Raw genomic sequence first — 25,963 nt, forward strand, 5'->3', positions numbered from 1 at the left:
GATCTCTTGAGTTTGAGGCCAGCCTGGTCTACATAAGGATTTCCAGAACAACCAAGTCCTGTCTCAAAAATAAGTCTTTAAAAAGAACAAACGTTGTCAAAAGATTTATTTTTTAATGTGTATGTATGTGTCTCTGTGTGCACCACATGTGTTCAGAGCACATGAGATCAGGAGAGGTCGTTTGATCCCCTGGAACTGGAGTTCCAGGTGTTTGTGAGCTGCCATGTGGGTGCCGGGAATGCTCGGATCCTCTGCGAGAGCAGTGCATACTCTTTACTGTCATCTGTCCCTCCTCAAGAACAACTCTTTTACTGTGGAAAATTTGAAGTATACACAATCTATTACATGAATAAATAAGGGGATCCCTAGGGGAGAGCTGAAGGAAGAATTGTTAAATCTCCTGACGAAAAGTGCGCTGTGTCCTTTGCTCTGCTTTTCATTTCAGCAGCGCAGTTCGGGTCATCCCGCGGGTGTGGCTGTCCAGTTACCGAGACCGCGCAGTTGTGTGGGGCCATCTTACGGTCCAGTTCTGCTGTCCTTGTTTCTCTGCGTGTTTCACGGCAGGATCTTCTGTTTCTTCACAGGTGCTGGATGGACTGTTGGCTGAGTGTGGGACAGTGGAGAATGTGGAACAAGGTAATCAGTGGGAAAGTTGAACACGAGAGTCAGGAAGTTAGCCCACTGGAGAGGACTTTGTTATCTCTTAGGTTGGGGTCATCAGGGAGAAGTAGTAAGTCCCAATGCCTTTGACGTGTGCTTCCTCTGGTGTCTGTACACCTCCCTGTCAGAGGAATCTGTGACTGTCATCTTTATATATCTGTATAATCCAGTCATTCAGGGAATATATTCTTTAAGAGTTTCTCTATATAGCCCTGGTTGACCTGTAAGTCACTTTATAGACCAGACTGACCTCGAAATCACAGAGACCCGCCTGCCTCTGCCTTGGGTGCTGGGATTAGAGGCGTGGCTACCTCGCCTTACACTTGGGCGTCTTGACACCTGCAGTGAGCGTAAGCACTGGACAGACACAGTTGGGGTGGAGCACACTTAACTCGTCTGAGAATAGTTGAGTCACTACTGTGACTTAGCTGACTCGGCCTCACTAGAAGGGAGGACACACCTAGTGTCTGTTTACTGTGAGGTAGGATTTCCCCACCAAGATTCTTATGAAAATGTCAGTTCCTTGGGTTCAGCACAAATCTGCAGAGATTCGAGGTAGAGGGAGTGGCTCGTGGTTGAATCGAGAATCTTGGAGTGGTTTTGTGCGCACTCAGAACTGAGGCCAGCCATCATAGGAACAGCACTACAATGCCTCAGGAAATACTTCTTCTCTTCTGCTCCCCATTGCTTATGGCTAATTCCTGAGGTGCTGGTTTTTTAAGAGGAACCAAAAAGGCACCTGAAGATGATGTCCTGCATAGCTCCTTACGAGTCCCAGAAAGGTGGATCCTAAGACCCTGACAACGATGACACCAAAGTCTGGTAAAAATGATTTTTACATTGGCCCTGACTGCTCCTTACCTGTGAACCCTTGGAACAGTCGCTCAGCCTCACCAACTGAACCGCACTGATTCTGTGTCCACTTGTATAAAACAAGCGTAATTTCTACCCTTCCTGTAGCATCGGATGGTCACGTCACTCAGTGGAAACCTGTTGATGTATTTCATAGACAGTTGTAAGGGTCCTCATGAAAAGATCGTAGAGCATCCTATTTCTCACAGACGGTCCAGCCTGTCAGTGATTAGCATAATTGTCTTGAAGCTGCAGTTATTAGGTGTGTTCCCCTCCACGATGGTGAAGAAGTTACCCTGTTTCTTAGGGCCGCTTGCCCGTGCTCAGAGCTGAAAGCACTCGGAGAGAACATGCTTTCTATGAATTCTGTTTTCACTTCCTTGTCATTGGAAGGAAGACATTCTAGTGGCAAGATAGCTTTCCCAGGTATCAACTTGAAAAAAATTTTAAAACAGACTGCTGGTCTGGGTGTGGTGACACATGCCTGAAATCCCAGTTTTGGAGAGATGGAGACAAACACAGCTAAAACTGTGAAATCGATTCAGAATGGTGCTACCTGAGAAGGAGGGGTTCAGGGGCACCGGGGCAACACACAGCCCTCCAGCCCCTGTGCACTGGAGACTGCTCAGCTCCAGCCCCTCAAGGCATAGAGCAAGCTATTGAGCTCGTCTTTTGTCCTGTTTCGTGGGTGATTTCAATCCGGCACAGCCTGTCAGTAGAGTCTTAGAAACTTTAATGAACAATGACTTTAATGAACAACGAAATAAGTTATTTAAATGGAGCTCAGCTTACTCTAGAATCAAGGACCACGTGACTTTCAGCAGGCAAACATCTTTGAAGACCAGAGACTTAGTGAAAGTGAGAGTAAATCTAAGGAGCCAGGATTCCTAGATGACTTCTCTGGGAGTCTGAGTTTAGCAGCCTTCTCCGTCAGTCTAGAAGGCTGCAGATCGGAAACCTCTGACACTGTACTGCCACACTGCTGCGTTGAGCACTGCGAGGGCATCTGTGAGTAAGACCGTTAGGCGCAGCCCCAGTGAGCCAGAACAGAGCCAGGGCTGGGATCCGTGTTGATGGTGTGTAGCTCATTGAGCTGATAGTTACTGTACACCTCCTACCTGTCCCCAACACCCCCCACCAAGTCTGAAGCTGCTTTGATGTTTTTATCCTAGAGTCTTTAATGTTTGGGGACACCAGATTCCTTTGAGAATCTCAGAGTCACATTTCTTTACAGTTTAAGATGTCGCAAGTGGGATGGTCCTAGAACTCCTAAGGGTTTTTTTTTTTAAGATTTATTTATTTATTATGTATACAACATTCTGCCTCCGTGTATGCCCACATGCCAGAGGAGGGCACCAAATCTCATTGCAGATGGTTGTGAGCCACCATGTGGTTGCTGGGAATTGAACGCAGAACCTCTGGAAGAGCAGCCAGTGCTCTTAAAGTCTGAGCCATCTCTCCAGCCCAGAACTCCTAAGGTTTAAGAATGAGTATTGCTACTTTGAAGGGAGCTTTATTGTGACTTTCTGGAATTATTCTTAATGCTGTTAACTTTAAATTCCCCAACGATGTGTTTTGAAGAGAGGGTCTGATTAGTCATTCTTGGTTTTTGGGAAAACATAAGCAAGCTTTATCAATCAAGCCTTTTGAATGATGTGTGTGTGTGTGTGTGTGTGTGTGCGCGCGTGTATGTGTGTCTGTCTGTGTCTCTGTGTGTCTGTCTGCATGTCTGTGTCTGTTTAGACATAGGGCTTTGCTGTGTAACTCAGGCTTACTATCCTGCCTCAGTCTCCCATTTTTACGATGGATGGACGGACGGACGGACGGACGGACACCACACACACACACACATTGCATGCCACAGATATATATGGTTGACTTTTCTTATTATGGTGTCTATATATGGAGGATATCTTAACTAGAAGGCTCAAGCCCAGCTATTTTTGGGAGTCACAGTCCACAGCCTTCTCTTTAACATTCTGTGAGTTTTAAATTAACAATTAAAATGAATAATAAATAGGTTTAGAAGTTTGAAAGTAATGAAGCACAGAGAACCATGGTGGGTTTTTTTTTCTTTATTTTCTTTATGTCATGTTCTTTCACCCATTTTCCCTCTGTGATTTTAGCCTAAAGAAGTATTTCAGAATACAAAGTCAAATGGCCTTGCCATGGAGGTGACTTAGCAGCGCTTTAGGTTGACAGTACTGGGGGCAGCACATTCCCAAATGATTAAAGATGAGGCTGTTCATGGCCTCTTTGCTCTCCACAACTGTGTGAAAATACATGAATGTGCAGAGATAATTTACTTCCTTAGAATACTTATAAGTGCAGTGCAGGGCAGCGTGTTACATGAACACCTAATTACAGAGGGTTGCATATGTCTGACTTACAAACGCTATAATGATAATAAACACACATGGGCACAGTTAAGATGCGGTGTTCTGTGCATTTTCCTTTGAAGTTAGCTTTCCATGGGCACAGGGGTGAGAGCTATTTTTAAATGGTGATTGTAGTTTTCACTTCTTCCCTAGTCAATACAGATACGGAAACTGCTGTTGTCAACGTCACCTATACAACAAGAGAAGAAGCAAAGATGTAAGTGGGTTGGGGTTCATTTCTTTGCAGGTTTATTTGGGTTTGTCTTTGGTTTTCTTTGAGTCCTGCTTCTGGAAACCTTTCCTGAGAAGGCAGGTACCAACCAGCCAGATCACATCCTCTTTGTACATGCCAGGACAACTCCAGGGTGTCTGTGTCCTCTTGGACATGCCTGTACAACTCCAAGGTATTCTTGCTCCTTTTGGCATGTTCATGCAACACCGGGAGTTTGTGTCGGGCTGTTGTGTGATTGTACAGCATCTCTTTCTTGAACAGTGTTGAACTTGACACCAGCAGAAAGACAGGAACCGCATGAGGAAGAGGACACCAGCTCTATGATGCTGCACCCATGGGCTCACTTTGACAAGCTTCAGGGGGCCTCTTTTACCTGGAGCGTACTCCGTTCTCCACAAGGAATGTGCACAGCCCGCTAGCCACACTCACTGAATGCAGACTAAAACAATAGTGTTTTATTTTTTTCCTGTGTATAATATTTTCAGAAGAATTCACCTCCTTGGCAGCAGCAGGCTTGGTTACCTGGGAATATTCCACCCTGGCTTGGACACCTACTCTTCCTCCGTTCATTACTCTGTTACTTCAGTAATGATTAGAGTTTATTTTTAACAGACATGGGATTACGTTTTTTAAGAATAGCAAAAAAAAAAAAGTTTCTTTTTAATTTTTTGGGCTGTTTTGAGGTGGGGAATTAATAGCCTTGTACCACCGTGCCTAGCTAAGACGTTTCTTTTGCAGGAGGCCCTTAAGTGGCTCCTAGGCCAGAGTAACTTAGAAGTGTAACAGGCGGGCATACTTGGTGGCTGTGTATGTCCATTCCCAAGGGAGGGAATAACCTCGGTGCTGGTACAGTTTTCAGCACACGTGAAGATGTAGTGAACCCGTTTTCATACCAGCAGGCTCAGGCTATGTCACCGCTGGCCATCACAGCCATAGCCCAGTTCCACTTGGGTAGGATCTGCACGTTATTCGCTTGCCTTCATTGAATTAAGTTTTCTGTTTTGTAATGAATTCACAAACCCTCAGTGTTACTCGAGTAGGATTGCTGCAGAAACATGTAAGGGCATTGTTCTGTTTCATGTAAAATTTTTAAAATACAGAAGTAAGTTTTGTTGTTCATAATAGTTATTTTTAGATAATCTGTAGCCTTGAGGATTGGGGGCATAAATACACCCTAACTGCTGTAGAATAGTAGATACTGAAACGTTACCAGACAGACCCTGGGCTATCTAATCTCTAGGAGTTGCCCTAGAGAAGAAGCTATACCTTCAGAGGTGCCCATGACAACATGTGGTCTTCAAGAGACTGGGCATAGTTCACAAACTTAAATGGAAGGCTGGCCCTAGCAAAAGTTACAGTGATTCCGGAGAAGGGCTGACCTCAGTTTACAGTTGTGTCAAGTGGAGTGGGCAATGAGTTATAGAAAATATTTGATAGTGGAAAATATTTAGAGTGTTAACTGATTTTTAAGGATTAGAAATAATATATTTATTTTGGTACATTTTAATAAATAGTATTTAATAAAGACAAGGAAACTATTGTTTTCCTAATTTGTGCTTATGTATTTTTGAATTTCTCAAATTTGTGATACGATTAAAATAATCATGAAGATGTCTTGTGGTTAAAAAGGAAGTAATAGTTTTGGAGCCACACCTACAGTTGTTGGTAAAGAGGGTTTAGTCTGCGGAGGGATGGGAGGAACGCAAACAGCAGAATTGTGTCTTAGCCACCTAGATCTAGATTCTGAGAGAGAACTTATTTAATTGTTGAGACTCCAGGCCCAAGATGGCTATGTCTTGCTCACCCCTGTATCCTTGGTGCTTGGCACAGGTGCCCCATAAATGGCTAGTGAGCAAGGTGAGTCAGTGCACCCTCCCGCCTTCTAGAGTTTTGCCACACTCTCGGATAAGCTTGCTGTGTTCTGCTGTGTTGCAGAGCAATTGAGAAGCTAAGTGGGCATCAGTTTGAGAACTACTCCTTCAAGATTTCCTACATCCCCGATGAAGAGGTGAACTCCTCCTCACCCCCTCAGCGAGTCCAGCATGGGGACCACTCTTCCCGGGAGCAAGGCCACAGCCCCAGGAACTCTTCTCAGGCCAGACAGATTGATTTCCCGCTGCGGATCCTGGTCCCCACCCAGTTCGTTGGTGCCATCATCGGAAAGGAGGGCTTGACCATAAAGAACATCACCAAACAGACCCAGTCCCGGTACGTGCCTCCAGTGCTCCCTCCGCTTCCTTCTGAGGGGTCGCCTGCATCCCGACTCCCCCATCCTCAGGTCACTTGGTGCTGTAGCTGGAGGCTGTGTCGTAGGGACCAGTGCTTCTTTCCCTAGGCTGTGACTAGACTCACCTCATGGGGGCTGTCTGAGTGTTCATGCTAAGATGTACGTCATTCTCTGAAAGGCTAAGTCCATGAAGAGAACACTTAACGGACCTCCAGGAAGGATGATCCCTTGTGCTAGTGTTCCATGAGCATGCCTCGTTCCACAGCAGCCGAGAGGGGCTCTGGTTATAGGATGCTCTGGTCCGGGCTCTCACCCTCTGCTGGGTCAGCCTTGCAGTGGAGTAGCCGTGCTTTAGACTGTCTAGGTTGTCGCCTATAGAAGCTGCGGGTCACTGCTGTACCAAACAAGAAAGTATGGGGCTTTGTCTGATTTTCTGTTTGAAGAGACTGGACTGGAGGTGGCAGTCAGCGGGCAAAGTCATTTGTACAATTGTTGATTTTTATGTGTCCGTAAGACCACAGCACACTGTCATGAAGATACAAGACTTGAAAACAGTGACTTGTGTTCAAGTTTTGATAAAACGTCTCACCTCCTTGAGTTTCGGTTGCTTCTGTGAAAAAGGAAGCCACGGTGTTTTACCAGGATCGCTGTGAGGATGCAAACACTCGGGCAGAGCAAATGAACTTGCATTTGCAGAGCCCCGAATTGCCAGCAAGTACTCATCCCTGAGCTGGTGTGTCTTACTCCAGTCAGTGAGCGCCCTGTAAGCTGAAAGGGAAGTCGCTCCAGTGTCTGAGGAAGCCCCAGCTGTAGACGCTGATGGGCAAGGGGAATGCTGAGATCAGACTGGAAGTTGTTGGCTGTGGTTCCTAAAAAAACCCGGCCTTTCCTTTCCCAAGTAATTCTTAGTTATCTCTGTTCTGCTTCCAAAAACTGCACAAGGTGGCTTAAGTTTCAGGGAAGTGAAATTAGTTTTTAAAGTTTGTGCCCAGTTGGAGAAGGAGACTGATGACTGGGCCCTTTCTAACAGCCGAGGGAAAGGGGCTGCGATCAGTTGTGTGATTTCTTAAAGTGAATGAAGCCAAAAGGCCCCAAAGGAGCCTGACAGACTGTTAGACCAATAGTTTTAGGAGTCTGGAAGGAAGGCAGACTGCTAGTAGAAAGGGAACCAAAACCTCAGGAAGGCAGAGAGGCACGCCTCTGCCCCTCTGTCCTTCTGTGGATGCTCAGACACATAAAGTTTGATTGAATTTGGTGCTGGAATTTGGATTCACATAAGGCTTTTAAAAGCTGTGCTCAGTGCAGAGGTCAGAACTGGTCCAGTGTGCTACTCCTTCTCACCTTACCCTTCACTTCCACGGACATTTGAAAGGCCACACAAAATACTTCACTAACCAAGCTGACTTTATTAACAAGTTGGCTGGGTGCCTTGATCCTCAGCACTCCTGTCAGAATGGCCCACTTCTGACCAGAGCGGCAAAGAATTTACGTCTGGCACGAGCCCCTTTGCACACTGACCTGCTTGGATCGCAGCTTCCGTTGCAAGTGTGCTGACGGCATTTCCTCTGTCCTCGCTATATTGGCTGGGCTGTGTTTGTTGTGTCTGAGGCCCTATCGGATCTGTGCTATGGCTCCTAATTCTTTTCCTATAGGGTAGACATCCACAGAAAGGAGAACTCTGGAGCCGCAGAGAAGCCTGTCACCATCCATGCCACCCCAGAAGGGACATCTGAAGCATGCCGCATGATCCTTGAAATTATGCAGAAAGAGGCTGACGAGACCAAACTGTAAGTTTGTACAATGCCCAGACCACTCAGTGCTGTAAGATGAAGAAAGCTCCATGAGAACACAGCACACAGAGTCAATTGTCCAGGACTCATGGTGGCTCGCAGAAATTAGGGAGCCTGTGGGGTCTGACCTAGGTCCTCTGCACATACATTATAGCTGAGCAGCTTGGTGTTCTTTGTAACAGTGAGAGCCGGCCGGGATGGTCCCTGATGTGACAGTGTGTGCCTGGTCTTGTAGTAGCAAATTATGCTGTGTTTGGTTGATGTTCCTGGGAGGTCTGCTCTTTCTGAGGGAAGATAAAAAGAGGGTGGATCTGGGGGAGAGGGGAGGTGGAGGATCAGGATGTAATATATGAAAGAAGAATTTTTTAAAAAAGAAAGAAATATGTTAAAAAGCTCTAAGTGTGTTAATAAAGGTGGAGGGATCATGTTTTTATTACTCAGGGTTCTCTAGAGAAACAGAATTGATAGAATAAATTTATACATATGCATATATATTCATATTCATGAATATACTGTAGACATGTAAGTATGTGACATGCCAGTATATGCTGTATATTACATATACAATGTGTGTGAAATATATATTTGTATATGAATATATTCTGTATATATGTATAGATTCACATATGTGTATGTGTGTATATTATATATAAAGAGCGAGGGAGGGAAGGGGGAGGGAGGGAAGGAATTTACTAGAGTGGCTTACAGGCTGTGGTCTGTGTGGTCTAGCTAGTCCAACAATGTCTGTCTACCAGTAAGAAATCCAAGAGTCCAGCAGTTGAGTCCATGAGGCTGCATGACTCAGATGGTCTTCAGTATATGGACTCCCAGAGAAGTACACCCTAATGCCAGTGAAGGAATGGACTTGCCAGTGAGAGCATGGACATGCAGGCAAAAAGCAGAGGCTTCCTTCTTCCAAGTCCTTTATATAGGCAGCCAGCAGAAGTTGTGGCCCCAATTAAAGGTGGATCTTCCCACTTCGTATAATTAAGAAAAATAGCTGGGTGGTGGTGATACACACCTTTGATCTCAATGATTAGGAGGCAGAGGCAGGCAGATCTCTGAGTCTGAGGCCAGCCTGGTCTACAGAGTTCCAGGACAGCCAGTACTACACAGGGAAACCCTGTCTTGAAAAAAGAAAAATCCCTCACAAGTATACCCAGCAGCTTGGGTTTTCCTTAAGTTTATCTATAGTTTTAAAAAAGATTGTTGGTCTTCCAAATCTGCCTGTGGGCAGTGGTGGAGCTGCGTAGAGGAGCAGGGCGTGGGCTGAGTAGTAAACTCATTAGCAGGTGTGATGTGCAAAACTAAGACGAGAATGTTCTAAAAAGAGCAACATCGCCAATCTGTTAGCACATCACAGACAGGGCTTAGCCCCTGGCCTAACGGTTATCAAGCACTTGCTTTACTTGGGACTTTTGGAAGTCCCCCAGATGTCATGGCTCGATTTGAGGGAACCCTTCTTTGATTTAAATTACTGAGGCTTTTACAAATGACAGTCTCCTCAGTTCTTTTGATTAGTTGTGTGCAGCTTAGGAGATGGCCACAAGGTGGATGTGTGAAGGGGGCTTTAAGATGTCCTATAGAGCCCAGATAGATAGAGTTCGCATGTCCGAAGTGAGTTTTTCTGAGCAGCTGTCCCATGCACGCCTGAGCTGCGTGTTGAAGCTACAGCTGTGGGCAGGAGTAAACACGGCAGTGAGAAATCAGCCTGCTGACTGCTCATGAGGGCACTCACCCAACATTCAGGGACACAGGGGGTGACTGGAGGAGGGCCCAGGGGGGTGAGTAAAAGGCAGGGGACACATGATAAGACCCTAAAACTTCCTTTCCATTTGCCAAGCGTGTATCATGTACCATGTGCTGGACGTTGCTGTGTGCACTGGGGACCCAGCAGGGGCTACAGGCTTCTCCGCCCTGGGACATTTTTCTGCTTTGCTTTCCTTACAATAACTCAGACCTTGTATCACCACAGAAGGTATCCCAAACTTGAGAGGAAGGCCGTCACTTCTTTTTTAAATGTTTTGAAGAATTGTGTTAAAATACACCTTACAATATATTCATTCACACTCTTACAAAAGAAACAGCCCTGGCTGCCTGTTCTTGCCTCCCTGTCCACCTACTGTTCTTACCAATTGGGTTACTTTAGACCAGTGCTTCTCAACCTGTGGGTCGTGACCTCTTGGGGGTCGAGCAACCCTTTCAGAGGAGTCATGTGCCAGGTATCCTGCATATCAGATATTTATAGCAATAGAAAATTAGTTATGAGGTAGCAACAGAACTAATCTTGTAGTTGGGGTCACCACAGCATGAGGAACTGTATTAAAGGGCCGCAGTGTTAGGAAGGCTGAGAGCCACTGCTTTAGAAACTTGACATGAATGGGTCATGTGGCTCTGTGTTCCTGTGGCTGGTTTAGCTCAGTCCCCCAGTTCCTCCAGGTGTAGCACACAAAGTGCCCATCCCTCTGGGTTATACTGCTGCGCCTTGGCTGCTTCTCAGTGATATTGCTGTGAATGTCAAATCACAAATGATCATGATTTTTATTTCTTTTTTTATATATGCCCAGAAGTGGGATTGCTGGATTTTATGGGATTCTATTTTTGTTAATGTAGCTCCCCCTGGCCAGGCCACCCTTTGGACTCACTCTGCCATCTGGCTACTAGTGAGTAGAAAGTGGAAGTAGAGTTAGCCTGTGGCTCGTTTAAGTCGGGATTTGTAAGCTGAGGTTCGGAAAGAACCTTGAGAAGTTGGTTTCCATTCATAAAAAGTGCAGGTGATGGCTCAGGAGAAGACAGAGTGTCTGTCCTAAGTGTTGAATGTGCTTTGTCTTCTAGAGCTGAGGAGGTTCCTCTGAAAATCTTGGCCCACAATGGCTTGGTTGGAAGACTTATTGGCAAAGAAGGCAGAAATCTGAAGAAAATTGAGCATGAGACAGGGACCAAGATAACCATCTCATCGTAAGTTACCCCTCAGACTATTATTTGCGGGAGCAGCTGACTGAACCTTCCTGTCCTCTGCTTTTGTCCAGAGAGGAGATGCTCAGCCATGCTATAGTCTCTCTGAGCAGCCATGGAAAGTGACCCACGGGTGGGCTCTACAGTCCCCAGAGTGCTCACCAGCACCAGGGAGACTCTGGGCCCACCCCAACACCATGAAAATCTTAAAATAAAAAATATCATCTATTCTGTGGCACAAGCCTGTAATCCAGGCTCTCAGGAGAAGAGGCAGATGAACCAAAAGTTCAAAGCAAGCTTTGGCTGCACAGAGAAGTCAAGGAGAGCCTTAGTGAGACCTTTCTCAAAATACAAAGTAAGACTGGGGGCTGGGGATATAGCTCAAAGGCAGAAGACTTTCCTAGCACGTGTAAGGCTGAGGTTCAATCCATAGTCTGTGCCCATAGATTGTATATAATGAAAGTCACTAGTAAGACTTGAGATTAGATAGCAGGATTCTATGCTGTAGTGTTAGGAGAAATCAAGTCTTTACTGAGATGTGCCTGTGGTCTGGAGTTTTATTCTTGCTGTCTTTTCCCCGTTGGCCAGCTTACAGGATTTGAGCATATATAACCCCGAGAGAACCATCACGGTGAAGGGTACCATTGACGCTTGTGCCAATGCTGAGATAGAGATCATGAAGAAACTGCGCGAGGCCTTTGAAAATGACATGCTGGCCGTTAATGTAAGCATCCAGTTCTTCCCTTTCTGCTGGTTTCCCCACAGCTAAGCCAGGACCCAGGCTCTGCAAGGATAGCTGTTCTTCAGCTGAGGAGCTTAGGGAAGAGGGAAGAGGGAAGGGCTTCCGACTTCTTAGGATTAAAGATGTCGGTAAACTGGGGGAAACACGGATCAGTGTGAGCCGCTAAAATCATACCTTCCAGACCATAAAGTGGGGTGATGTTCATGATCACATGTGTTAGAAAAGGGAGATGTCAAAGCTGGGCTACACATAGATGTGCAAAGTAGTGTGGGCCAACAGGGCTGGATGCTGCCTACCAGAGTAAAAGTTAGAGAGCCAGGAAAGTGGGTTCCCCTGTTTTCTTTTCTTTTCTTTTTTTTTTTCAAGAGGGACTTAAGAATTTTCATTTTTATTCAAGAAGGTGTTCACACTGCTAGTCCGCAGACTAGATTTTGATAATGTTCCTATATTCTTAGCTGAAAGGAGAAAATGCTTTTTGAACAATGGAAGGAAAGGTACCAAACTAATTAGGCTCCCCATGCTATGTTCCAGGCTCAGAATTATATCCTTATCTCCCCTGATCCTACCAACAATCCTGTGGGAACATGTTGCTTCCCTCCAACTCATAGATGAAACAGGAGAGGCTCACACACTGTACATTACAAGTAAAAAGAGATCGAGAGTCAAACAGTATTCATGGCTCCGCAGTCCTTATCTTTCACCCTCTACCCCAAAGGAACGACAATCAGGGGCTGGGAAGATGGCTCAGTCAGTGGTTCCCCTGTTTTCTAAACTTTGTATAATATTATTGTGTCTTCTCTCTCTTTAAAATTTCAAGTATATACTTTAGCCAGGTCTGGTGACCACACACCTTTAATCTCAGAACTGGAGAGACAGAGAGATAGGTGGATGTCTGTGAGTTCGAGGTCAGCCTGGTCCACATAATGGGTTCCAGGTCAGCTGGGGCTGCATAGTGTGACCCTGTTTCCAATATATATATGTAAATAAATTGACTGGGCTGGAGATTTGCCTCTGTGGTAATACATGTGTAGCATATGTAAGGCCTAGAGTTAATTATTCAGGGTCAGAACAAATGGCATCATGGGGCATAGAGACCTTGTCTGTATAGGCTGCTTGGGGGCAGATCTGTCTGAAGCAAGCCTGAGGGAGGAAGGGAATGGCCTAACTTCTGATTGGCATCTCTCGCTTGCTGGTGGACGCTCTTAGTTCTCCTAGTAAATGCTGTCACCCACTTGAGTGCTCTCTGGCACTTGAAGAAGACCGCACATTCTTCCTGTTTCTTATCTCTCACTTTATAATTGTTGAAATTATTTCTCTGTCAGCAAAGCCTCAATCATCTCAGAAGAGTAGAGTCTTTCCTTTTTCACTATAATTTTCTGAGAGCGGAAAGGGTCCTTCGATCAGCCGTCATAGGCCACAACCCAGCCTCCACGGTTATCAACCTCATTGACCTCTTGGCTTCATTTGACCCTTCCTCTACTTCCCATCCCACCCACGAACATTTCACAGGGGAATAAACAGCGACAAAGCCGTCTGTACTGCAGCCCCACCTCCCCAACCGTTCTTTCTCATGTCGGCATCCCAGCCCCACCTCTCCAGCCCCACCTCTCCAGCCCCCTTCCAGCCCCCACCTCTCCAGCCCCCCCCATCACCGCAGTGACTGGGGCAGGATGGAGAGCACCCCATGTGGACGCCTTTGTGGCAGCCATCTGGCCGTCTCATTCTTTGCTTGCGGACTCTCGATCTCTTTGCTAAGCATCTCTTCCCGTGAACACCTGGCTAGACTCAGAAGAGGTGTGGGTGTCCTGCGCATCGCTATCCAGAGCGGGTCACTTAGGTACCTGCGTCAGATCCATGCTGTGTGAGACAAACACCAGGGCTTAACAGGCAGCGTGGGGACCCAGGTTTGCTGTTCTGCGTTCTTATGAAAAGGATCATTTTCCAGGGTGACTTTACTCACAGAGAAACTGCCTCATGTTTAGGAAGCTAAGGAATGGGGCAGGCTGGGCACAGGCCAGCGTAGGGCCAGCATCTCTCCACCTCCAACCCTGATGAGCATCCTAGATTGAAATGTGAAACAAGCAGTGAGCTCTTGACGTAGCTGACCTGTCCTTGGGAACTAGAAAAGACTGGTGTTTGCTCTCGTCGAACAAATATTGTGTACTAGTGTGTCAGGTACTGCCTATGGCTCTAAATACATGACCGCTGATCCAAGGAAGTGAGGCAGGAGCGAGGCACTGAGCCCTTGATTCTGTCGTGTGTCTTTGAGGAAATAAGAGTGTGAGGAGAGCCTAGAAAGGCCATGTCAACTGGGAGGGATGGGGGACACCTGGGCAGGGGAACAAGGAGCAGGGGTCCAGAGGTGAAAGGGCACAGGGTATTCAGGGAGCAGGATTTGCTGGGGTAGGAAGCAGCTAGTGAAGGCGTCGTTGGCCACAGTCAGATATGTAGATATACCCAGGGGTAGCAGGGAACCTTGGGAGGAAGGTCGCAGTTAGATTGACAGGTTGGGATCTGTTGTCTACACCCAGTCCAAGGTGAAGAAGTCCAGGTACCTAGGGGAGCTGACCGGGAAGCAGGGGTGCTACGCAGACAGGAAGTGAACCTGACTGCTGCAAGCCTTGGCCCTTCCGGCCTTCTCTCCCTCATCTTTTTTCTTCATTTCTGTTCCCAGCAACAAGCCAATCTAATCCCAGGGTTGAACCTCAGTGCACTTGGCATCTTTTCAACAGGACTGTCCGTGCTCCCTCCACCAGCAGGGCCCCGTGGAGGTCCCCCCAGTGTCCCCTACCACCCGTTCGCTGTAAGTAGCTCAGTGTCTTGAGGGTCACTCATGTGGGGTGACTCCAGGCAGTGTTGAGTGAAGGTAAAAGCTTTTATTTGCAGTCCTGTCTTCATGGTGGGAAGTGACACTGGCCTTGGCTCTGAGTGTGCGCACTCAAGCGTGGTAAGTGCCGTGCTGCAGAGAAAAGGAACTGCTCACCAATTCGCTAAGTGGAGGTCCTTTGAAAGGGGGGGAAAAAGGGTTACTTATTTATTATGTATACGGTGTTCTGCCTACATGCCAGAAGAGAACTCCAACTCATTACAGATGGTTGGTGAGCCACCATGTGGTTGGTGGGAACTGAACTCAGGTCCTCTGAGAGAACAGTCAGTGCTCTTAACCTCTGAGCCATCTTTCTAGCCTCCCAAGGTCCCTTTGATAAAAATAAAAGTTGTTGGTCTGGCAGTGGTGGAGCACACCTTTAATCCTAGCACTGGGAGATTGGGGCAGTTCAAGGTCAGCCTAGTCTACAGAGCAAGTCCTGGAAAACCAGACGGGGCTCTACAGAGAAAACCTGTCCCGAAAGAGCAAAACACAAACAGAAAAAAGTAGTTATTTCAAACAGTAATCATGAGTACTTGTTATTTAATCTAAATGTTAAGGTACCTGGATTATTCTTGAATGCATACATATTCCCACCTTTATTGAAAGGAAGTTTTAAAAAGAAAATGCTAGCGTGTTCGCTTTTAAACCGCATGCCGTCTGATATGTAGCAGGCTCTCAGTAAGTATCGTTTGACTGATAATTCTCAGCGAAAGAAACGTGAATGGTTCGTGAATGGTTTGTTTCCTGCTTGTTGCCCTCACTCAGAGCCGATGTTCAAGATTAGTGTGTTACCAGATGGGGGCTGAAGACACCCACCACGCCACGGCTGCTTTCCCCCATTTTTTCTTCTCCAAGCACTTGTTTGTGTGTAAACTGTTTCAGTGGGGAAGAATCAGATGGGCAAGGGAACTCTGTTTTGCTCCCTGGTGTAGGCATGGCTACTGGCTCCTGGGGGCCCCCTGTGTTCACACCCTCAAAACAGGCATAGACTAGCACCATGCCCACAGGCCCAGCACATCCTGACTGACCTGCAGGAGCTTCCTGGGTGTTTGGGAGCCCTGTAGCCCGGCTCTTTGGTTCTGTCCAATTTCCTCTAAACTGAAGGAACTGCACGTGTGTCTGTGATGGAGGGGTCGTGGCGGAAGCACGCGGGATGGATGTGTTCACGTTCTTTATCTTTGCTGGGAGATGTGATAACCAACCGTTAAAAGACACTTAAGACATCTCACTTCCTGCATAGGGAGCTCTGTAGCATCGGTCTGAAAGTTAAAGCCCTTGATAGCTGAAATTACAGTAGGAAATGAGTATACAGCTTTCTCTTAGAGCAAATTTGTGCAGGCCTTTTCAGCATAGAGGAATGTTTTCTTAGTCCATGAATGGCGATGCCTGCCTGTAGTCCTAGCCCTTGGGAGGCTGAGGGGGTCGGACGGACTCCAGATGTTCCAGGCAGCCTGGTCTCTACATAGTGAGACCCTGTCTCAAAATGAAATAGATAAGTCAATACGAACCAAGCATGGGATGTTTTCTCTTGGGCTTTTGGCCTTTCATGTCTTGCTAAGGAAAAAGCCCCTTCATTCAAGATTGTAAACATGTTTTCCTTATACTAATTTTCAGTCGTTGGTTTTTCTGGGGGATGTTTATATTGTATTTTACAGGGAATTGATTTTGATCTAACTTTATTATTTTTCCAAGGGAATAGCCAGTTTCCCAAAGGAAGTTATTAATATGCTGTTTTATCATCAGCTTGAAATCCAGCTCTCTACTTCGTTTTGCTTTTGATTCTTTGTGACAGGGTCTCCTATAGCCCAGGCTGGCCTCCCGCTAACTCTGTGATTGAGGGTGGCTTTGAGCCGCTGATCCTCCTGCCCCCTCCAGCTGTCCCTCAGCCTACCTCATCGTCTTTCTGCACTTTGTCCCTTTCCACTGAACTCTGTGTCTGTGTAGAACTAGCGTTTTATGACATCTGGCAGTTTCAACAGAAAGCTGGCTTTTGTTTTTGTGTTTTTCCCCAAAGAATGAGTTGGAAAGATGGCAGCTTTTATTGTTTGACAAAATGGAAAATATACTGTTTTTTTTCCTTTTTTTTTTTTTTTTTTTTAATATTTATTTATTTATTATGTATACAATGTTCTGTCTGTATGCCTGCAGGCCAGAAGAGGGTGCCAGACCTCATTACAGATGGTTGTGAGCCACCATGTGGTTGCTGGGAATTGAACTCAGGACCTTTGGAAGAGCAGGCAATGCTCTTAACCACTGAGCCATCTCTCCAGCCCCCTGTTTTTTTTCCTTTAGATATGATAAATCCTACTCATAAAACCTCTTGACCTGGCAACTTTGTTTGGAAAAAAGATAATTTTTCCCCATTTCTTTAGAAAGTTTCTGACTTGGCTTTGTTAGTTTGTAGTTGTCTATCGAAGTGTCCATTTCAGTTGTGCTGAACCTGAGTAGAGGATGTTTGCCTCTCCTGTGCAGGGCTGTGGGTTTGCCCTCCAGCGCAAGGGGGAAATCCACTTTATCTCTGTTTTAGATACAGCACCTTAAAGTGGTGCGTAACAGATTGCTTCATCTTTTAAATGGCCAATCTTGTGGTCTTGTCTCTTTTGTTTCCTAATATTATATGTTTGTATTCTTAGTTGTTTTTTTTTTTTTAATGTTTTTCAAGACAGAGTTTCTCTTTGTAGCCTTGGCTGTCCTGGAACTGACTTTGTAAACCAGGCTAGTCTTGAACTCTCAGAGATCTGTTTCCCGAGTGCTGGGATTAAAGGCATGCACCACCACCGCCGGACTCTTTCTTAATATCTTAATAAGATTTGCAGAGTTTCCCTTTTCCATTATTTATTTATTTACTGGCAACATTTCCCTGTAGTGCAGGCTGGCCTCAACTCCTCAGTGCCCTGATGACAGGCACGTGACAGCACACCTAGTTTATGCGGTGCTGGGGAGGTACCCAGGCTTTGACAGGAGATAAGTGATGCACGATTAATAAAAACCCAGAGAGAGAAACGGGGGTTCAACCTAAAGATCAGAAAAGCAAAACAACCAGCCACTGGCTCTTACACAGTTTCAGTCAGAAATGGAGATCCTGCCTCCAAAAATCTCAGAATGAGACTGTGTCTGAGAGCTGTCTCCTCCCGTTTTATAATCCTCTCTAGGACTGGGATTAAAGGCATGCACCGTTTCTATGGTAACTAATGTGGCTCCTGGGTTTAAAGGTATGTGTTACCACTGCCTGGTCTGTAAGGCTGACCAGTGGGGCTGTTTTACTCTCTGATCTTCAGGCAAGCTTTATTTATTAAAATTCAAATGAAATGCCACTACAGATAAGGGATTCCATTTGTTAATGCGCTGTCTCCTGCGTTCTGGGAGCTCTCTTTCTTTCTGCACTTGTTCACCCGGCCTGTTGATTAGCCTTGCTCCCTCCCCTCTCCCCACTGACTTATACATGCCTAATGAGATGTAATTGCACTTTCATGTATTTAGTGAACTTGAGAGGATATATTAGTGAGTCCTTAGGGAAGTTTATTGATAGTGTTCTCCTGAGACTGCTCCAGGCATGTTCAGATCAAGGAAGCTGAAGTGGTTCAGATCTCAGGCTGCAGCCATCCTGTTGGCAGAGGTGTGGGTGAGCCAGCCCAACGTTAGCATGGGACAGCTGTTGCGTTACTCATCCGTTATGTGGTGGCATGGGCAGGACAGAGATGCCCTCTCCTGCGCCCATCCCTCTGCATGCTGGCCCTGTCCCTCACCAGCTGCAGCACTGGGGAGAGTGGCCCCTACACCTCGCCTGGACAACACAGTAGAGCTGGCCGTGAAGGTGTAGATGTGAGAGAACCAACCCTGAGGACAAGAAAGTAGGAGAACCGGCCCCGCCCCTTGCTCACAGCTGCAAGTGGTGAGCTAGCCAGGGCAATGCAGGAGAGCTCACCCAGGTGTTGAGGACGAGGGAGAGCTGGCCAGCTGGCCAACCCCACATCTACCCAGACCCAGAACCAGGGTTGTGTGTGATCTGAGACCTACTGGAGCACATGAAGGGACCGGTCCTGCAGACCCAAAGCTGCAGGATTCCCACAACACGGGGAAACGGAAGGAAAACCAAGAGGAGTCCCAGTGAGGACCCAGCATCGATAGTGTAGCAGAAACCAGAGGCCTCGAACCAGACCAATGACTCTGCAATGAACACGTGCAAGTAACGATATAAGGGGGAAAAAAATCTCAGGCTGCAGAGTCAGCCAAAGGTCCAGGTTCATTTTGCTTCTAGTCTTAGTTACTAGCCCCCATACCTCATGCAATGGCATTTCATTTGTATTTTAATAAATAAATAAAGCTTGACTGAAGATCAGAGAGTAAAACAGCCCTACCGGTCAGCCTTATAGACCAGGCAGTGAGTGGTAACACACACCTTTAATCTAGTTGCCATAGAGACTGGGTGCATGCCTTTAATCCCAGTCCTAGAGAGGATTATAAAACGGAGGAGACAGCTCTCAGACACAGTCTCATTCTGAGATTCTGGGAGTCAGGATCACCATTTCAGACTGAGGTCGAGGTAAGAGTCAGTGGCTGGTTGTTTTGCTCTTTGAATCTTCAGGTTGAACCCCCAGTTTCTATCTCTGAGGTTTTCTTTTTTTTTTTGTTTGTTTGGTTTTTTTGTTTTTTGTTTTTTTTTTTTTTTTTGATTTTTCAAGACAGGGTTTCTCCGTAGCTTTTGGTTCCTGTCCTGGAACTAGCTCTTGTAGACCAGGCTGGCCTCAAACTCCCAGAGATCCGCCTGCCTCTGCCTCCCGAGTGCTGGATTAAAGGCGTGCGCCACCACCGCCCGGCAATCTCTGAGTTTTTATTAATCGTGCTACACTCTTCCCCCAGTTGTCCCAAGAGAACCCAGAGTGGGTAAGCTGCTGGGGATAGCAACATTTTGACAGTCTGGAACAGAACACTAAACCTTCCTAGCCTTGGAACCTGTCCAAGTTCTTCCTTGCCTGTCCTGGCCCCACGCTTTCTCTGGTTCCAGAAGGAACCTGCTGCCTTTTCAGCCGGGGATGAGTCTGTCCTCACATCAGAGCTATTGAACCCCTTGAGTATAATACATAAGCCTGGCCTGGGCCACCCATACGCCTTCCTCCCTGCTCGTACTGACGGTCTCTGGTTTCTCCTGATTCAAGGGTCAGCCATCTCTGAGCTGTACCCTGGACTCTGCAGTTCTTCCAGCAAAGTGGCTGAACTAATGGTGACTCCTGCCAGTGTTCAGTGTCTGCTGCGTACCCTGTCTGCCCACTAGCTAAGTCAAACTAGGCTAAGACCTCCTGCCGCTGTCCCCTTGTGGGACACACCTAGCTGTCACCTTCATAAAAGCACCGCCCCTCCCCACGTACTCATAATGTGCTAAGGTTTTTAAATATATATATATATATATATATATATATATATATATAAGTTTTATACACACAACACACATCCCTCATACAAGGATTGGGCCAGTGAGCCCAGTGTCAAGAGGAAGTTGCTTGCGGACAGGCAGATGCGTTCTGATCACCAGAGGAAGCAGAATTTGAAAATCCCATCCCAGTGGCTGCTGTCAACTCCACCCTAGCATGGGGAGGTGGGAAAGAGAATGGCCACCGTAGACACCTGCTCATTGTAATAAGCACTCACTCACACTTCTAAAACAGCCCACACTTTCTGGCTCCCAGGAGTACTTGAGGTCAGTCCACATCTCCACCAGGGATGATCTCAACCACCTGCTTTCTCCCGTGTCCTTCAGAATGCCTTTGTAGTCACCAAGCTAGCCTTCTCTCTGATGTTCAAAGACACCAACCATCCTGGCCTGACCTCCCAAGAACCCTGCTGCTCCGCATACTTCTTACCCAGGGCTGCATGTGATCCTGGTCTCTGAGTCTTACAGTTGCTGCCCCTGGGCTGCTCACTCATTCCATCTTTGTGGCCACTGGCTTAAGACTTCTCTGAAGTTATTTTTTGCATTTGCCTCACAAATAGACCGTAAGTCCCCTCATGTCCCTCTCTCCTAGAGTAAGGTTGCCCACACGGTGGGTACTCGAAAGCTCTTGAGTGAGTGAATGTATGGCCAAACACAGCTACAGGCAGTTGAGTCTGTGGGGGACTCAGAAAGTAGATGGCCAAACACAGTCAGCTACAGGCAGTTGAGTGGGGGAGGGGGGGCGACTTAGAAAGCTCCCATCTGTAAAAGAGCTAGAGAGAATCAGGCTTGTGTAGGTCTGAGTCTCAGCTAGAAATGACTCCTTGGGCTGCTGAATTCAGAATTCTTTCCTTCTAGCAGCCCTGCGGCTCCAACTTAGGGATAAAAGGAATCTGTCCTCATTATCGTTTTACAGCTAATTTAACAATCTCTCCTTTATCCCAGGGTGGGACTGACGTGGGCAGTGTTAATGTTAGGACCCTGAACACTTGGAATACAAACGGCGCTCTAGATCCATTCTTGGCTTTGCATGGGCGCTAGAATCACGATTTACAGGAATCGCTTTTGCCATGAGAGCTGAAGGAACAGTGCTTGGGGCCAGAAGCGGGCAGAGGCCCCGTTTCCCCTGGTTAGAGCCTTGAGTGAAAAGCTCAGGAATTGGCTCCCCCTCTACCAGCCACACCCCAGAATAGAACCTGCACAGAGAAAGGGCTGAGGTCCACCTGCTTCCCAGAGAGCCTTCAGAAAGAGGCAGTTCCCTCTTGACCAACCTTCAAAGCGGTCAAGCTTCCCTGACACCCTGGTCTCTTGGCCCCCCCTTGTGGGCAGAGGCATTACTGCAGCCTCTTCAGTTGTACCAGGGTGTGAGCCGTGAAGCTGCAGGTGTGTGGCCCTACCCTAGGACCTGGGAAGCCCTGCAGGGTGCTCATAACTCGGTCTTTTCTCTCCAAGCTCAAAAGAACAGTTGTTTCTGTTGGTAAGGAATCGTGAGTCTTATCTGGAGCTGAGTCTAGCTGGAGACTGGGACGGTGGAAGACACGCTCAGCTCCCTCTGTCAGGCAGTGCTGTGTGCCTTGATGCTCCGTGCCTGTCACCATGATGCTGGTGGTTACAGTGAGAGTACTGTTGAATTACTATGTGGCTGTATGTGAAACGTAGTTAATGCAGCTTTGCTCACTTAGTGTGTGTGAACTTGGATTGCTTTCTGTCTTGTAGAACCACTATGAGATTTATGAATTTATAAATAGATATAAAATATCATAGTCCCTGCTATACCATAGGTATTCAATTAAAAAGTAGCTACTGTTTCAGCTTTGATTTTTTTTTTGATTTTCAATTTTTCCATAGCTAACTCTGCTTCATGAGTGCACATCTGCCCTCCTGCTCCTTCCCTCCCCGCATCTGTTCTCCTGTTCTTCCCCTCCCTGTATCTGCCCTCCCACTCTTCCCTTCCCCTCCCCACATCTGCCCTCCCGCTCCTTCCCTCCCCACATCTGCTCTCCAGCTTCTCCCCTCCCCATATCTGCCCTCCAGCTCCTCCCCTCTCCACATCTGCCCTCCAGCTTCTCCCCTCCCCACATCTGCCCTCCCGCTCCTCCCCTCCCCATATCTGCCCTCCAGCTCCTCCCCTCCCCACATCTGCTCTCCAGCTTCTCCCCTCCCCATATCTGCCCTCCAGCTCCTCCCCTCCCCATATCTGCCCTCCAGCTCCTCCCCTCCCCATATCTGCCCTCCAGCTCCTCCCCTCCCCACATCTGCCCTCCCGCTCCTCCCCTCCCCATATCTGCCCTCCCGCTCCTCCCCTCCCCACACTGCACACAATGCCTTTATCTGTCTGGCTCCTTTCTCTTTCAGTTTCCCCAAACTGAGTTTCTATTCCTTCTGATCTCTGCTGCTAACTGGTCTGTCTTCCCTGGATCACATTCGCTTGTTCTGAATAATTCTTGGCTTTTGTCCCCAGAGATCTCTGTTGTTTATAATGTACAACTTGTAATTCTCCCATAATGTAGGAGCCACTAGCCCTGTCGGCACCAAAAGGTGGGTTGGAGCAGTGAGAGCGTGAGTGGGCTGAACTAGAGAGAGCAAGGCTTGTCTTAGAAGCTGCATTCCCAGGGCCTGTTGCAACCAGGTGACACCTTGCCAAGGGTTCAGAGATTAGGAACACAGAGGTACACGTTGTAGATGTGACGGTGTTGCTGGCTCGCAGAGCGTGTGTGCTGCCCGGAACAGACAGCCGACTCACTGACTGCCTCGTTTGTATGCAGACCCACTCCGGATACTTCTCCAGTCTGTACCCTCACCACCATTTCGGCCCGTTCCCGCATCATCACTCTGTAAGTGCCCCTCGCATGTGCCCTAGCCACCCTTCTTCCTGCTCCATGGCCCGGCCCCACGTAGCCCCTGATGAACAGGCCTGTGAATGGTCACAGTATTCTCTGCTGTGACTCTAGACTGTCTCAGGAGTGATGCAGCAAGCCACCCTGCTTCACACTCAGTGCAGAGCCTCTTCGGTAATCCTAAGTACTGCGAGAGCGAGGTGGGAGGATTGAGAGTTTGAGGTCAGCCTGGGCTGTGTAGTAGTAACTTTCACACCAGACTAAGCTACATACAGAGTAAAGTCCTAACTTAAAGAACAAGAGCCTAGAGCTATGGCTCAGTCATTGAGAGCGCACACTGCTCTAATGGGGCTGGAGTTCCCAGCACCCATTCCAGGTGGCTCACAGTCACTGGTAACTCCAGCTCCAGGGGATCCAGTGTCTGTAGCTTTTGTAGGCACCTGTGCTTACGTAGACACACACACATACACACACACACACACTTTTTAAAATTATATTAAAAACACAATAGAAAGAAAACCAGTCAGGAAATACTACTAAGCTAAAGAAAAGTTTGCAGTAGGCAGGGGATGTGGTTCCACGGACAAAGTACTTGCCATCCAAGCATGAGGACCCGAGTTCAAATCCTAAGCACCCACATAAAAGCCAGGTGTTGTGGGGTGCACCTCGTGCTGAGGAAGTGGTGGCAGGATCCCTGGATCTCACTGGCCAGGTAGTTTAGCTAGATCAGCAAGCCTAGGTTCCATGGGATACTCTGTCCAAACTAAGGCAGAGAGCGACTGAGAAAGACACCAGTGTCGGCCTCTGGCCTCCAACATGTATGTATACTCACGAACATGTGCATAGGCTTACACCACACCAGACTTTTTTTTCTCATTTTGCTGGAATTCTTAAAAGTCTAATAACTGAAGACAACATCATTCCCATAAGAAGCATTGGCAGCCTAGCCCAGGAGCCTCTGTCGTTCCTCGGGGTTTCCAGGGAAAGGTGGCTTGCCCACCTCCCTCATGGGGCCTGGGCACAGCAGGGTGAGTCTCCTTGTGAATTGGTAGTCCTAGTGATGGAACAGACTGGACAGCTGTCTCTGTCTGTGGCCAGATGTGTTTAATAAATTTTTACTGTTTCATGTATATATGTAGGCTGTAATGGGCCACAGCACCATGTGGAAGTCAGGCCAGCTTATCTCCTTCCACGGCAGGTTTCAGGGATTGAACTTGGGTCATCAGGCTTGCATGATAAGCACTTTTTTTAAAAAAAAATATTTATTTATTTATTATGTATACAATATTCTGTCTGTGTGTATGCCTGAAGGCCAGAAGAGGGCACCAGACCTCATTACAGATGGTTATGAACCACCATGTGGTTGCTGTGAATTGAATTCAGGACCTTTGGAAGAGCAGGCAATGCTCTTAACCTCTGAGCCATCTCTCCAGCCCCATGATAAGCACTTTTTAATCCACCACACTGTCACAAAATAACCATTTTGGTTCTTGGATGAAGGCACAGGAAACATGTACATTAAATCTGTGTATGTCAGAGAATCCAGGAAAGGGCGGATGCTTGTGCCCAGCAAACACGGTTGCTCAGAGGTGCTTGTAGGCTCATGCTGTCCCTCTTGGGTTCATATACAGAGTACCAGGCCACACAAAGATCAAACGTGCCGGGTTGGCCGCCTCTGGCCATCTCCCCGGGTAGTGAGGCCTTCCCGTTCTGGTACTCTCTGGGTTACTTGGCTGGGCCATGAGGTGCCAGGTTAGAGGGACAGTTGTACACGTGTTCTTTTCTAGTACCCAGAGCAGGAGACTGTGAATCTCTTCATCCCAACCCAGGCTGTGGGTGCTATCATCGGGAAAAAGGGGGCGCACATCAAACAGCTGGCTCGATTTGCTGGAGCCTCCATCAAGGTAAGATTCTTGCCGTCAGCTGCCTGTCCCCACGGTCCTCCTCTCCGTCAGCTGCCTGTCCCCACGGTCCTCCTCTTGTCCGTGCCAGACAATTCTTACAGCCTCCCTCCCCTGCCCAGAGACAGAATCTGCTCCCATTCTTCATCTTAGTCCTTTCCTTGTAACGACCAAACCGCGTCCTCCGGGGATTAGCATTGTCCGCTCTTCCCAAGAAGATAAAAGAAGGCTGAAGATTTATCCCAAGCTAAGGGCGTGTGCTCGAGTGGAATGAGCATTTGTGTTTAGCACTCAGCGCATCCGAGCTGCCATTAGTCCGTGCTTCAAGGATTTACAGACTGTGAGAAGAGAAATGGGAAGAAGAGCTTTCTGGAAAGTGCTGATAAAATCATAGATGGGGCTGATAGCATCACCTGTTAAGAGACTAGGACTGAGCAGAAGGCTAGGGAAGTCCTCTTGCTTTGTAAAACTGTTCTGTGCAGAAGTGGCTGCAGTTAGTCCCGGATTCTGCCTCCCTTGTTGTCAGGGATAGTTTGCCGCGGGTTTGCCCCAAGCCCAGCTGTCAGCTCCGCTGAGACGCAGCAAACCCCATGGAATACTTGCCATTGCTATGGAAAATAATTCACTACTATAAGACAACCCAGAATTACGAAAACAAGTTTCATGACTTAGAGAGAAAGAATAAGAATACTTACACTTTCTCCCTGAGAGCTGGAATTTCTCCCACAGAAAGAATGACAGGGAAAACAAAACAACAACAAATACTTTCTGAATTGTGCAGAATGAGAACTGCGGTCCCACCCGAACTGAAGAGTTGCACCGTGCTGGACTCTCAGACTGCGTCTGTCTCTGCAGTTAGAGACTCACATTCGAACTGGGTGAAGCCTAGACCAGGGTGGCTGCCATGTGGGCGTGGGGTCCGCTCTGCCCAGTGGCTTGACACAGGCTGCATCCTGGCCTAGCTGATGGAGAAAGCGAGGATGAGAACAGGCTGGCTGCACCCAGAAGGTCTTTGCTGGTGCCCAGTGCTGTGGTCAGGAATGCTGAAGGACCACAGACAGTTTGGACTAAAGAGCTTCGTGGGGCCCTTTC

At 47.4% G+C, this 25,963-nt stretch overlaps 1 protein-coding gene across 2 annotated transcripts in view; it reads left to right on the plus strand.

Annotated features, from left to right (window-relative positions):
• Positions 1 to 25,963, plus strand: part of Igf2bp2 (insulin like growth factor 2 mRNA binding protein 2) — a 110,157-nt gene that overhangs the window by 76,175 nt on the left and 8,019 nt on the right. The window contains exons 4-12 of one of the 2 annotated variants that reach the window (XM_075967961.1): positions 585 to 636; positions 4,044 to 4,107; positions 6,058 to 6,330; positions 8,002 to 8,136; positions 10,975 to 11,097; positions 11,683 to 11,818; positions 14,511 to 14,639; positions 22,899 to 22,967; positions 24,758 to 24,874. In XM_075967961.1, coding sequence (XP_075824076.1) covers positions 585 to 636; positions 4,044 to 4,107; positions 6,058 to 6,330; positions 8,002 to 8,136; positions 10,975 to 11,097; positions 11,683 to 11,818; positions 14,511 to 14,639; positions 22,899 to 22,967; positions 24,758 to 24,874 — 1,098 coding nt within the window. The remainder of the gene's footprint in view (positions 1 to 584; positions 637 to 4,043; positions 4,108 to 6,057; positions 6,331 to 8,001; positions 8,137 to 10,974; positions 11,098 to 11,682; positions 11,819 to 14,510; positions 14,640 to 22,898; positions 22,968 to 24,757; positions 24,875 to 25,963) is intronic. The other variant, XM_075967965.1, reaches the window with a different exon arrangement.

Source organism: Microtus pennsylvanicus, chromosome 1, assembly GCF_037038515.1.
Source record: "Microtus pennsylvanicus isolate mMicPen1 chromosome 1, mMicPen1.hap1, whole genome shotgun sequence".
NCBI classification, from domain to species: domain Eukaryota; kingdom Metazoa; phylum Chordata; class Mammalia; order Rodentia; family Cricetidae; genus Microtus; species Microtus pennsylvanicus.